Source organism: Neopsephotus bourkii, unplaced genomic scaffold (assembly GCF_033783945.1).
Source record: "Neopsephotus bourkii isolate Nb327-2 ecotype Australia unplaced genomic scaffold, CSIRO-AGI_Nbou_v1 NB_633, whole genome shotgun sequence".
Classification (NCBI taxonomy): Eukaryota; Metazoa; Chordata; class Aves; order Psittaciformes; family Psittacidae; genus Neopsephotus; species Neopsephotus bourkii.
The window spans coordinates 1-12,975 of record NW_026901132.1 but is presented as its reverse complement, the minus strand read 5'-3'; the positions used below and the strand labels follow the sequence as shown (position 1 = coordinate 12,975).

At 41.8% G+C, this 12,975-nt stretch overlaps 1 protein-coding gene across 2 annotated transcripts; it reads right to left on the bottom strand.

Annotated features, from left to right (window-relative positions):
• Positions 1-520: 520 nt before the first annotated feature.
• ZFAND5 (zinc finger AN1-type containing 5) lies at positions 521-12,652 on the bottom strand. 2 transcript variants are annotated; one of them, XM_061352200.1, is made up of 6 exons: positions 12,461-12,652; positions 9,045-9,202; positions 8,452-8,563; positions 7,941-8,038; positions 905-1,030; positions 521-685 (listed from the first exon to the last, which is right to left on the bottom strand). In XM_061352200.1, the coding sequence occupies exons 2-6, from the start codon at positions 9,193-9,195 to the stop codon at positions 537-539; spliced, it is 636 nt and encodes a 211-aa protein (XP_061208184.1). In that variant the 5' UTR covers positions 9,196-9,202; positions 12,461-12,652; the 3' UTR covers positions 521-536. The 2 variants fall into 2 exon arrangements, with proteins under 2 accessions (XP_061208184.1, XP_061208183.1); XM_061352199.1 differs by lacking the exon at positions 12,461-12,652 and adding an exon at positions 10,963-10,984.
• Positions 12,653-12,975: the final 323 nt, after the last annotated feature.

Below are 12,975 nucleotides of genomic sequence, written 5' to 3'. Positions count from 1 at the left end.
AGTGCATTTGATAAAATTACTTTCTAACTGGAATGGTGGGCCCTTAAACGTAGCTTACATTCTGCTGGAAAACAATGGAGTGTGGAAGCTAAAATTAGGATGAGATTTTAAATGACAGAAGTAGACTGCCAATCATTTTGATATATCCTTCTCCAAAACAGGTGTATAACACCAGCCAAAAATTATATACCTCAAACACATCTTGAAAGGCAGATCTGCTACAAACATGCACATAACATACATCTGTTGGTTGGCACATCTGAACTAGAGTATGTCCTCTTGTGCATGTGTATTCCTGTGCAGGTTTCTGATCATCCAATTATATGCTGGGGAGGGCATATATATTTTCAAGGGCTGTATCTATCCAATTCTGCCTGTAACAAACACCCAAACATTCTGAAATATTATTAAGACAGACAAGACTAAAAGTAAAACTTTGAAGAACAGAGAAAAATGGCCATGCACTTGTTCTTTCACGTTTTTCTAGGATGTATTAACAACAAAACAAAAAGTCAGTCTCTTCACAAGCAGTTAATTTATATTCTCTGTATTTTTTCAGCTACCACAACTGGATTCTCTTTCCTGATTTTTGCTGCAGCTTCTGCTTTGTAGTCATATGGGCAGTTATGCTTGTCAGAATAACGGTGAAGTCCACAAAATAAATTTCCACATCTGCAGTCAAATCCTGTACATAGAAAAAGAATCAACATCACTAGGAAGCTTCACACTTAAGTTCTAAATTAACAGCTTAGTCACTACAAAGGGGTTGTGTTCAACTACTGTGACATACAGAGTAAGAAAAGTGAGGAGAGAAATAACAGTACAGCTATTTAATAAAGTTCAATCTATCAAGAGGCAACTAATCATACAGATCTGCTCAAAAATGATGAAATACTTCTCATACCTGTAAGGCCAACCTTCTTTCTGCACATGAAACATCTGTTCTTCTTTGGTTTGGGCAGTTCAGAAGCCCTCTCTTCATGCTGTGAAGTACTAGGCTGAGAAACTGATGGGCTTGGTTGAGTAACAACTGTTAAAGCAAGCAAACAAAATAAAGGTTAAATGTCTTTTTCTTAACTTCAGTAACTATTCAGTACCATGCATGTATTTAAGGACCGATTCCCCCTACTAAGACCCTCATGTTTGTTGTCTAAAATATGACACAGTCTACAAAAATGTAAATCAGGAATACAGATTTTTAGGTACTCTGTTCTTTCCTTTTGGCTCTACACATGACAATCTCACTTTCCCCACAGTTCCACCCACTAGAAAATGTAAGGCACGTCTTTAGTACACCTGTACAGGTTTTTAAGGGTGTTAAGGGCTTGGAAAGCACTCCATAAGGTTCCATGCACACATTTAATATAAAAAAAATAAAATATCATACATTTAATTAACATTCAATCTAAAACAATACAATATAAAGCTGTTGAATAGAAGGGATAGCTGTAGAGAATATAACTAATGGGAACATATTTTATAAAAAAATGGAATTCAGTAATGTGCTACTATAGCAGTACTAGGTTATTCTGCCACTACACTTGAGAATCAGATGCCCAAAACAGTTCACCAAGACAGCAGCTAACAAGCTGCTGATTTTGTGACAGATCCAAAACACAGCTAACAAAACACATAGTTCAAAAAAGCCCTCACATTTTTGACACTTTCAGTAATTTAAAGAACAAACTGCCAATTTACACTGAACGTCTGTATTTTTGTACTTTACCCAGAATTAGTGTTTAACTATGTTAATGTTCAAAATTAAGTCATTTTTCAATTGCCTTTGTCATGAACACCTTCGGACAAACTTGAGTCATGTTTATTTAAGTTCCCTGAAGGCTAAAAATTTGTCCTTTTGTGAACTTTTGTGAATCTGTTCATTTTGAAAAAATGAAACAAATTTTTTTTTTCCCAATTAAACACACTTTTTTTTTTTTTATTTTAAGTGTCTTTTCTATATCCAACCTGGAACAGGGGAAAGCTGAGAGGTGAATTTGTACAATCTTGTACAATGTACAGTCCTGAACATTCCCATCTCTTTGATAACATCTGTTGTTCTAAACCAGAACAAATTGTAAAACACATTCCAGAATAGTGTGCAACCTTTACGGACTTTTTTTGTAATCAACTTTACTCACACATATAGGATTCGTTAGCTGAGATTCTTTTGGATCAACAAGTGGCATATTTGTGAAAAACATTTTTTTTCCAAACATGAAGAAACAGTTATGTTGATTTTTTCATATCTTTACTCTTCATAACTTGCTTTTTAAAACTGCATTTGCATTACCACATTCACAGGTTTTCTAAAAGCCAACTATTACCACAAACACCTAGAAAGCCCCACAGTTCACTATACAAGCTCCCAGTCAAGACCTCATAATTTAAACAAGATTTAAAAGTGGCAAGTTCTCAGAAGTAACAAGGAACCTTCACTGCTCATTGCCAAAAATTTTCATGCAATGTAACAATGGTTGTTAATGTATTTTTATACTTTAGTTATAGAGCCTTAATGAACAAGACCATTTACTACCTTAATTTTTTGTCACCTTGCATAGGTATTTTTCTAATGTTTGTGAAATTCAGTGTCACTGCTGATTTGCCAAGTCTGAGGGATAAATAAACAACTACACTGTAGTCACTAATACCACTGGTACTTTTTGGAGTAGTTTCTTCTGCTTTTGTGTGGTTTTTTTATTGTTTTTATTTTTCTTTTTTGACAAAAACCACCTTTGTCCTGATGATTAACATTCTCCAGATGAACAGTTACATTTCTCTGAACATGTTTTTAAATCTGACAGAAAGCAGTGCTTGATATTTCAATCTGATTGAGAGTGTGACCGAAAACCAGGCTGAAACTCAGCAGTATCACCATCGGTGTAAACCTGTTGGACACCATGCAACCTGCTTGACTGCCATCAGCTATGGCCTTAAAAAAGGTAAATCACCAAACATCTCCAGGACCAACCTACTGATAAGAGCCCATGCTGTTTCTATTACATGCAAAGAAAACGCAGAAGGGGCAAATCAGCTGAGACCTAAATAAAGCCACTCACAAGGTGCACTACAAGAAAACTAGAAGAGGAGCAACTGTTACCACTGCCTAACACAGCAACAAGGAAGCAGAAGTGCAAACCGCAACTTCCCATGAATCACCAAGGCAAACAGCCTAGTAGATCGTTCTACCATGAAACAGACATTGAGAACAAATTCATCTAAGGGAAAATGTTAACCAACTACTTCCCCCTTACCATGAAGAAACTGTGGCAAATGGCAGCCCAGGAACTAGACAGTGACTCTAATAAACTGGTAGCACATTTCCTGCAAGAGCTGCTGAGCAGGATCCTCCTCCCACCACCACAACACGTTCCAAGAAGGAAAAGCCGTGCACAACATGCAGTAATGGGTACTAAAAAGTGCCAAGACAAGATGGGATGTAGTCCCTTAAATACCAATTAAAATGTTCAATTTGTTGCTCTCCATGACCAAAGGATTCTCCTATTACTTCACCCCAGTCAAGTCTAATTATGCATTTTACCATGTTAAACCTTCAGAAATGTGCTTCTAAGTAATGCCTAGGACACAGGCAAAGCTGCCTACCCTGCCCCTTACTTAAAAGATCAGGACAAAATCCATTTTCATCAGCTTGGGACTCAGATGCAAAATAATGTGAATTACACCTGTGATGACATCAGGAGCCAATTTAAATTAATCAGATACTATCCTGCCAACTGCTTGTCACAAAAGCCTTATTTTAGCACAATCCAAACCCAATTGGGCAAGTTCATTCCAGTCCTCAATACATTAATTTAAAAAATCATACAGTGTTAATATTCGGGCAAAGTGCTGTAGCTGATTGCTCTATGATCAACATGGAATTAATTAACTGAAAAATGCTGGAAGTTAGAATGTAACGGTTACTGCTAGCCATTAGACTTGCTTCCTCAGTAACAGTGCTCAGATGAAACAAACCTGTCACCATTAAACCAGGTTTAACACAGTTGCTGTTGGCATGTACCCCTTTCCATCACCATGGTCACTTCACTCCCATTGCTAGAATTACAGCTACTCCGCCTGTATGCAGAAAGGTCCTACACCAACTGGAGAACAAACTTTTTCTCAAACCCCAAACTGTTAAGCCACAGTGACTACGTGTGGCTGCCTCTCAAAATTAAAAACTACTAAGAACAGAATTTTACAGTAGCTTTCCTTATATAAACCAGTATGGCTGCTGCAAAAGAGCATCCCTACTGTAGGAATTTCCCCACTGAGATTTCACACTGGAATGAATCCAATGCTTCAGCTGAACAAAACATAAGGAAAGTAAAGAAACAGCACTTTTTAACCCTCCCCATATGAGAACTGACCAGAAAGGGATACCAGAGCAACGCTATTAAGTTTTTAAAACCTTCTCTCATAAACAAAAATGAACCAAAATAAGATCCCAACAGCTTAAACTGCATGACTTTCACATAACATATCAGCAAGGCAAAGCCTTGAAAGCATAGTTATGGCTTCACAATATGATACCTAATCATACTGCTCCCTAAACCAGAGCTATTACTTAGTTTAAAAACAACAACAAAAAAAACAACCAACCACCAAAACAAAAAATGCAACACCAAAACCACCAAACCAAAAGCCCCAAGCCTCTGGTACACATGCTGATACTAATTACATCTTGAAGCACAGACCTGGCTCATCATTCAAGAATGTAATTGTCTACAAAAGTGTAAGAAAATGCTAAAAATACGTTGTAACGGGGAACAATATAATTGTTTAAACACACATGTTTTCAAATAGTTATTTTTAGTGGTTTCTAGGTAACTTATTCTCTTTCTTGTACAAACTTTTATTTCCATTTGAATACCTGCTAAAAAAAATAAATCCAAACCACCAAACCCCATGTTTCTTAAGGAAGGGCTCCACAATGCCTCAACAACTTGGTAGATATATTGCTCTGACAGTGTAACATAAGTAGTTCATTAGGTTTTGCATTTAATTCCAGCAACTCATCACAGGAAAAACAAGCAAACAAACAAACAAGAAAAAAAAAAAAAAAGAAACAAAAAAAAACACCACAAAACCCCAAAACAAACAGACAAACAACCCCCCCCAAAAACGCAGCTATGAATTTTATTTCTAGAATGCTTTAGGTGTAGTCTGACTTCAAGAAAGTGTGTATTAAAATTCAATCCTTAAGAAGCGTAAAAGCTTACCAAAATGCTATAAAAAGTATTTTGCAAATATTTCCTGCTTAGGAATTTGAGTTTGGACATAAAAACCTTTAGGTATCTCTAACTTTTGAATCATTTAAACACAAAACTACACTGTTTAATTTAACTATGAAGTTAAAAATATGGCACATTACACATGTGAATTACAACCAGCTAGGTCATCTACATCCATCATGCCTTTCTCTTTCAAATGTCAAGATACAATTGCCTTAACATGAGATTTATTCTGAATGTGGATTCAGGCGTCAACTGCAACCTGTTTGAAAAGAAAGAAAAACACACACACACACACACACACACACACACAAAACCATCCAGAAAAGTAAGCTTGTTAAGCTTCATTATTCTCAACTTCACCTTCTCAAGTCAGCTACTTCAACAGGAGGCAAGTATAATTTTATTCTAAAGCCTGCTAGAAAATATTAAATAAATAAACCAGTTGACCACAAGTTTGTTTTTTTTTTTTTTTTAATATTTCCTACCTGTAAGGAAAATAGACAAAATGTCATTTGCTAATGAAAATCTGTCAGAAAAGACTGTGACTTCATACTGTTGAAGTTACTATAAAGAGAACAAGCTACTTTGCTTAAAGGCTACATTGTCTGTTCATGATCTGTTACTATCCGACAGATGGTTATGAAATTCAGTTGCCAGAGTCAGACAGCGCTTACAACTAGACTGGTTTCATTAGCAGCTCCATGACTGTAGCATTATCATAAGAGAATCTTAGGTGTACCTCATGAAGTTTTATTTGTTAGGATGAGGCAATATGACTTATTTACCATTGTTTCAGTTCCTCCTTGAGAGGAGAGACCAACACACATTGGATGCTGCTGGAAAAAGGAAGAGAAGAAAAACACAACTAGTCCAGACACAACAGGGACCTTTACAAGAAGTCTAGGCAAGCATCTATTGCCTGCAAGTCAGAGATCAATTTAACACTGAATACAGCCAACACTTTGCATATTTTAGATGTTCAATGCTAAGAATAGTACATAAAGACTCTATTATATGCCATCTGCAACCTCTGCCAAACTATAACACTCAAAAGGGAACTGGAGTTTTATGGCAGCTGAGGCCATCTCATGAATTTACAGGTATATACTCAGGAAGGCAGTTTTTTTCCAGACTCGTGTACATTTTCTGGTAGTTTTTACAGTGATCTTTACACACAGCCTTCACTGGTTTCAACCCGTAGTATTGTTTACAACAATACCATCAACAAGTGTCTTGTACTGCTTTTGGATTTTTCCCCCTAATCTAATCAGTAGGGTCCTCTGTGACACTACCTACCATACTGTTGACCCACAGTACCTTAAAATGGTAATATATGAATAACAGCTGAAGACTGTCCTTTACACCTGGCAAAATGACAGATTCTTACTGGCAGTTCTAGTAACAGTAATGTCACCTATTAGTTTGCCACTACCATTTTATGTATTCCTTTTTCCTGATTGCTGCATTTCATGGAGGAATATGTAACAAGGCAACATGTGCTTATGAATTTTGTAGCAAAGTCTTTCTCAGTTACATATGAAAGCCTCTTCAGATGACACTAGTTAATGTCATGCTGGTAATACTCGCAAAAATCTCCTCTCAGTCTATACATAATGAAAACCCCATATTGTATAATTGCTTTAGTTCATGCCACAGATCTTGACTTAGCATGACTTAACTGCAAATGGTAAAATACTCTGTACAAGTATTGAGCAATTAAGTGTCAGGTGTTAGAGCAGTCTTTGCCAGCAAAAATATATCTGGGTAAAAAAAAAAAAAAGAAGTAAAAGTATCACTTATACAGTTTTGAGTAGCATCTCCTGCAATTTTTATCTGACTTAAAAACTGGAAAAATGAATTTTATCTTCAGCTTGAGTGAACAGACTTCCTACTGAACATCACATTTTAGCACCTTAAGACTGTTTCAGCTCTGTTAAATAAGAAAAAAAAAGTGTGGGTATGTTTAAGTATGGAATAAGTGGTTTAAGATAGCCATTTGAACAACTTGACAGGTATTCAAACACTCACTAGTTCCAGGTAAGAAAGCAACCCCCCTCTGCCTCCTTCCAAGAAATACTTTATACTGTAATTACTACAGCTACAACCTTCCAGTACAAGAATAAAATCTTTAAATTGACAATTCACACCTAGCAATTAATGCTGCAAGTATCTTACATCCACAAAACAATACTTTGATCATAACTACTGATTACTGAATTAGTTCAAGAACCCTAAACAGCTTTTGTTAGTATTTTTAAACCACCTACTTCTTTCACCCACAGCCTTACTCCTCTGTGAAACGGAATACTAGTAACTCTACTCTCCAAAAGCAACAAGTAATTTTGACTGCTGTGAGTCAGCAGGAATTGTACTGGTAGATAACACACAGAAATCTCAACACTTCAAAACTGAACACCTTGCCCAATCAATTTTTTTTTTTATTTTTTAAAAAACAAAGGTTTGGGAGTCAAAACCCTTGCAGGTGTTGATTTTCTTTTACTAACATTGAACATGCATCTCAAAACCCTATTGTGGCACTAGTCCTTCTTCTTGATTCTGCCTGGGGAGTGCTCAAGATGCATCTTTCATCATCTTAACAGCTCCTTAAGACTGTCACCACAACAGGAGATGCCTACTTAGAATGTTACCAACTTGTCAGCTCCCACTATGTCACCAGTTGTACACAGTGCTACTCTGCAGACATACCTGGCTCAGTCTCTTTTTTCGGAGTTACTTTTTCCTCTCTTGAAATGCTCATTTCTGTCATTTGCTGAGTTACAGGCAAGGCGGCAACAGGCACATTTCTGTTTAAGTGCAGTGAAACACACAATTTCTGTTAGCTTTGAACTCATAACAAAAGCTTAAGCTGTCCATACCCATTAATAAAGTACCTCTTCAATTCCTACTGATACATGTTTGGCCTCTGCCTCTACTATCTTCGAACTGCATTTTTTACTACTCTATTTTAGCTTTTAGTTTAGAAGAAAACAGGCAAACCTGTGGCAATTATTTCTCCAGGTAAATCAAAACCATCCTTTTAAATGTAGCAGTCCAACCCCAATATTTTAATCAGCTCTTATTTACACAGACTCATGGAACCCTGGAAGGTAGACTGTCCCTTCTTCCTCCCAGAACATCGCTGCAACAGGGCAGGATTGCCACAGGCCTTCAACTTGCAGCACGCTCACACCTCATTCAAACCTCAAAATGATCTTACCTTGATTTTTCAGATGTGCTGCCAGCAGCACCTTCACATTTGTTTAAGTTAGTGTCTGCTCTCTGTACAGATGGAGAGTCTGAGGTAGGACTGTTGGAACCACTGGCTGTTCCTATATAATAAGAATTTGATAAGTTAGTTATAAACAGATTGTAAACCACGTTAGGCAAGCCATTTCGTAAAGAGCTACGAACTGTCTGGATACAATCTTCACTGCTACTGCATATTACTCATACTTTAAGACAGGCTACACTGTGAGCAACCAAAATACAAAGACTGTATAAGAGGAGGCTTAAGTGGGAAAGCAAGTCATGGCTGAATGCCAAACAGACCAGAACACATTACACAGAAATATATTTTTATCTTTAGTGTGAGTAAAGTAGTATTCTCTTTGATATTCATTGTTTTAGTACACAGGTTTCACAAGTTCCCCTGAAAAATGTTCTGGGATTCCTTACCATCTTCTGTATGTTTTATTTTAAAAGGAAAAAATAAGAAAAAAATAAAAGAAACAAAAGCCTAAACAAACATGCCCCACCACCACAAAACCAAACCAAAGTAAAAGACCCCCACCGCAAAACACATACCCTTACCCATTGGGCTGATTCTGTCACTATTCTGCTGTCGCTGAAGATGCTCTTTGTAGCAAACAGAACACATCCCATTTGTCCTGGGATTTCCGTAAAATCCACATCCCGTACTGCACAGCATGGGCCCTGGGGTCTGGTTTGTCTCCTGAGTCATCTTGATGCTGTAAATAAAACCAAGAACTGCATTAGAGGCTGGCATATCACCAAAATCAATTATAGGGTTATAGAATTAAAGCATGTGTGATCACCCTGCCCCACCAAAATGATATCAGCATCCTTAAAGAGGGTTATATGAATGCTAATATACCATTCAATACTGCAGCTGTATTGCCAAATAACATCGTTAAGAACCTTTAAGGGAAGAAAAAGTGTCATCATACTAATACTGAGAAATAATGTACTTGTTAGGCACTGAGCTGCACAACAGCATTTGACAGACAAAAAGCCCTTTATTACCAGCCTCTTAGTACTAAGAGGGACATGCTTAATAAGCAGAACCAAGTTCATATCTACTGAACAATTCTGGCAAATAACATAGTTTATTTTTATCCCAAATTCCAGCAGAAAAGCCCTACTTTTTCAATAATGTTTTTCTTTAATTATTTCGATGCTAATTCCAGTATTATTAATTCCTACTTTCACAGTACATTTGTCAAACAGAACAATAAAAATCCCTGAAGTACTGGCAGCAGCCAATACAGCAGTCTGTATCCCTATCTTTAGAAGGAGTTTCCAAAACAAGGCTCATGTGCACTGCTGAAATTGCACCTAAAATCTGATACTGAGTACTAACTGGCAACAACATGTGTACAACAGGCATTTCAACCGAGAATCTAAAGACCATTTCTGAAATAAATTTAGACTGGGTCTTACTCTTCCAAGAGAAATAAAGATAACAACTTTAAACTGTTGAATATGTTCTATTCCACAGCCTACACATAAACAAACAAACACATGGCAATTAAATCCTTTGTGCTAATAAAGTTAAGCAAGACTTGTGAACTCCCAAAGGCTCACAGATGCTAACTCTGCCATGAACTGCATAGTTTAGGAATAAAATACTTAACCTTCATTGCCAGTTAAACTTTGCAAAGCAAGGTTAGTAGAAAAAATTAACAGCAACCAAATCTTTGTTTCCCAAGGGCAATAAAACTGGAACACAGTAATGAAGAAATTGCTACAAACTGAGGACATGTAAGAATATTGCACTTGCCCTCCCAAAATATAAATTTAGTATATGGCACCTGGAAAACATTTTAGTATAATCTCTAGATTGCTGTCTTCTTATTCCAGGAAGAGTTACAGTAAGAAATATCTGTTTGTTGATTCCTGTGAGAAATCAAAAATACCAAAAGCTAATTCACTACAACTTACAGAGAAATACTTTTTAATTAAGAAGTCCCACACTGCAAGTAGTAAACTTACGTTCCATCGGTATGACAACTGCGACCAGCTGCTGCCTTTGTCTAAACTAAATTTCTGTGATCAAAGTAAACCAAGAGCAAGAGAAAGTAAATAAGCAAAATTCATCTGCTTGCCTGCTGGTGGTCACAGGACCTCATTTTCCAAGTATAAATAGCAGTAGTATAAATACTTACGTTATTTATACTACACTATTAATGCCTTTGTAACACCTTCCAGGTACAGTTTCCTTTCAGGACTACAAAGCAGCTTCACACTTATTTTTAAACAGTTTTACAGCCATGAACACACCAGCCAAAGGAGTCAGAAGAAACCACAACCCACCTAGAGAAACGTAAAACTCTTGTCATCTACATTCTAAACCCATATCAATATAAGTAACGACTGTCCTTCGGCCCTAACCCTAACCCGCTGATCTGCTCCGCTCCCAAACGAGCGTGCTGCGAGCACGTTTCACCACCATCTAAACCTAGCTCTAAGTGCTAACGCTGGTGTTAACCTACTACAAGCCCGAGTCTCCGCAGCTCCTCTGTCAGCAGCACACACATCACCTGCTTGAAGCGCACGCCCCTGACCGAGCCACCCACCGCCGCCACCACTTCAGCTGCCGTGCGCTCACCCAGGCCGACCCCAAGCCACAGCCCTTCGGTACCGGCCCGACCCCTCCCCGCGTCACATGGGCGTGCGCCGGCGCTTCCGTCTGTCAAGCGTGACGTGACATGGCGCGAAGCCCCGCCGCCCAGCTGAAATCAGCTCCTATTTATAGCCCCGGCGGGAGGCGGCGGAATCCCGTTACTGCCCTTCCCTCCCGGGGCAGCGGGCAGAACGGGTGCTGAAAGGAACCCGGAAAACGCAGGTTCACTCGCCGTCACCTCCACCACACACCTCAACCCCCCACGGAAGGCGGTCGGGGGCCGCCACCAGGGCCCTGCGGGTGGCCACAGCCAGGGCCGGGCGGTTGAACCCGGCCACTCCTCCCAAAGGGAGGAAGCAACGACAGTAACATGGGAAAGGTCTCGTTCCACTAGCAAGTTCTCGTCTCATGGGCCGCTCCCGCTCCCTCCTAGTACGTCAGTCCCCTGCTCGAGGGGTGCTCAAGCCACTCGTCCGCACCGTTACCAGCGAAACTCGGAGAGCAATGGGTTTTGTATAAAACCTCGCTTCCCCAGGCGAGGCTGGGCCGCCCTAGCGGCGGAGGGCAAAGACCCCGGCCCTATCCCGCCAGGCCGTCCCGTCTTTCAATGCAAGACCTCGACAGCGTGCACCAAAAGCAACCACAAAACCCGGGAGCCGCTCCACCGACCGGCTTGCTGACCTACATACTTATTTCCCTCCACATCGTCCTCTCAAAGAAGCGCCACGATTAAACAAGAGAAACAGAAACAAAACAAAAGGCGGCGTGTGCGTGTCACCGAGGCTGCCCGGGGCGCTTGCCCCAGCCCGGCCGCGCTCGGGGGAAGCGTGATGGAGAAAACGATACAGTGTAGGCAGACCAACACCGGGCGCTTCCCGAGGAGAGTGAAGCCCGGCTGGGCGAGTCAGACAAAAGCGGAGCAGCTGCCAAGCGCCCGCAGCGCGGTACGTCTTAATTGCCACCCAACTCCTCCGCCTCCTCCGCCTCGGCCACCGGAACACAAAAGAGTCGGAGAATGCTAGACTGAGAAGCAGTCACGGCGGGTGGGGGTGCCCAGCCAGGGTGGCGGGGCTGGGCCGGGCCGCTCCTCGTAAACCCCTGAGTCACGCCCGGCCCCTATGCCACCGGGCCCCGCGCTGCTGCCGGCCCCCACGGCCACGCCGTCGCCGGCTACGGAAACCTTACTGTCTCGCCGCCGGCGCTGCCCCGCACCATTCCGAGTCCTCGTTCTCAAAGGGGGCCGAGCGAGACAAGGCCGCCAGGAGATTCAGAGGCGGCGGGGCGGCCCGAGGGGCGGCCCCTGTACCCCTCACTGCCGTGAGCGCCCTGAGCATACCAGCCCAGCCACCCACCCCCAGCTCACCTCTTCCCGGCGGGGGCCAGAAACCCCGCTGCGGGTATCGGAAAAGGCGAAGTGGGTGTCTCCAGGCGGCGGGCAGCAGTGCAGGGGGTCGCGGAGCTGGCGGCACCGCCGCCACCACTTCCCTCCTTTGTTCCCGAAGCAGCAGCTGCGGCCGCGTCGGCAGCGGCGGCGCGAGGGGAGGCGAAGCGAGACGCGCCGAGCGCCGGGGGCGGGCGGCGGGAAGGCGCGGGAGGAAGGCGGGGCACTGGGGTAGGAGGAGCTGGAGGAAATCTTGACTGCCCGCCTGCCCCACCTCCTGATCCCCCTGGCCTCCACGTGCCTCCGGGGCATGCGCGCTGGCCGCCCGGGACCGGTGATGAGCCGCGGGGGGCGGGGAGAATACGCGCGCGCAGCTTGTCGTGGTGCTGCCGCCTTCCGCGGGACCGGGGAGGTGCTGTGCCGGGTGGCGTCGCAGTCCTACTCCTGTCCCGGATGGGAGGGAGCGAGCCAGACGTGTACAGAACGGCCCGGTGCGG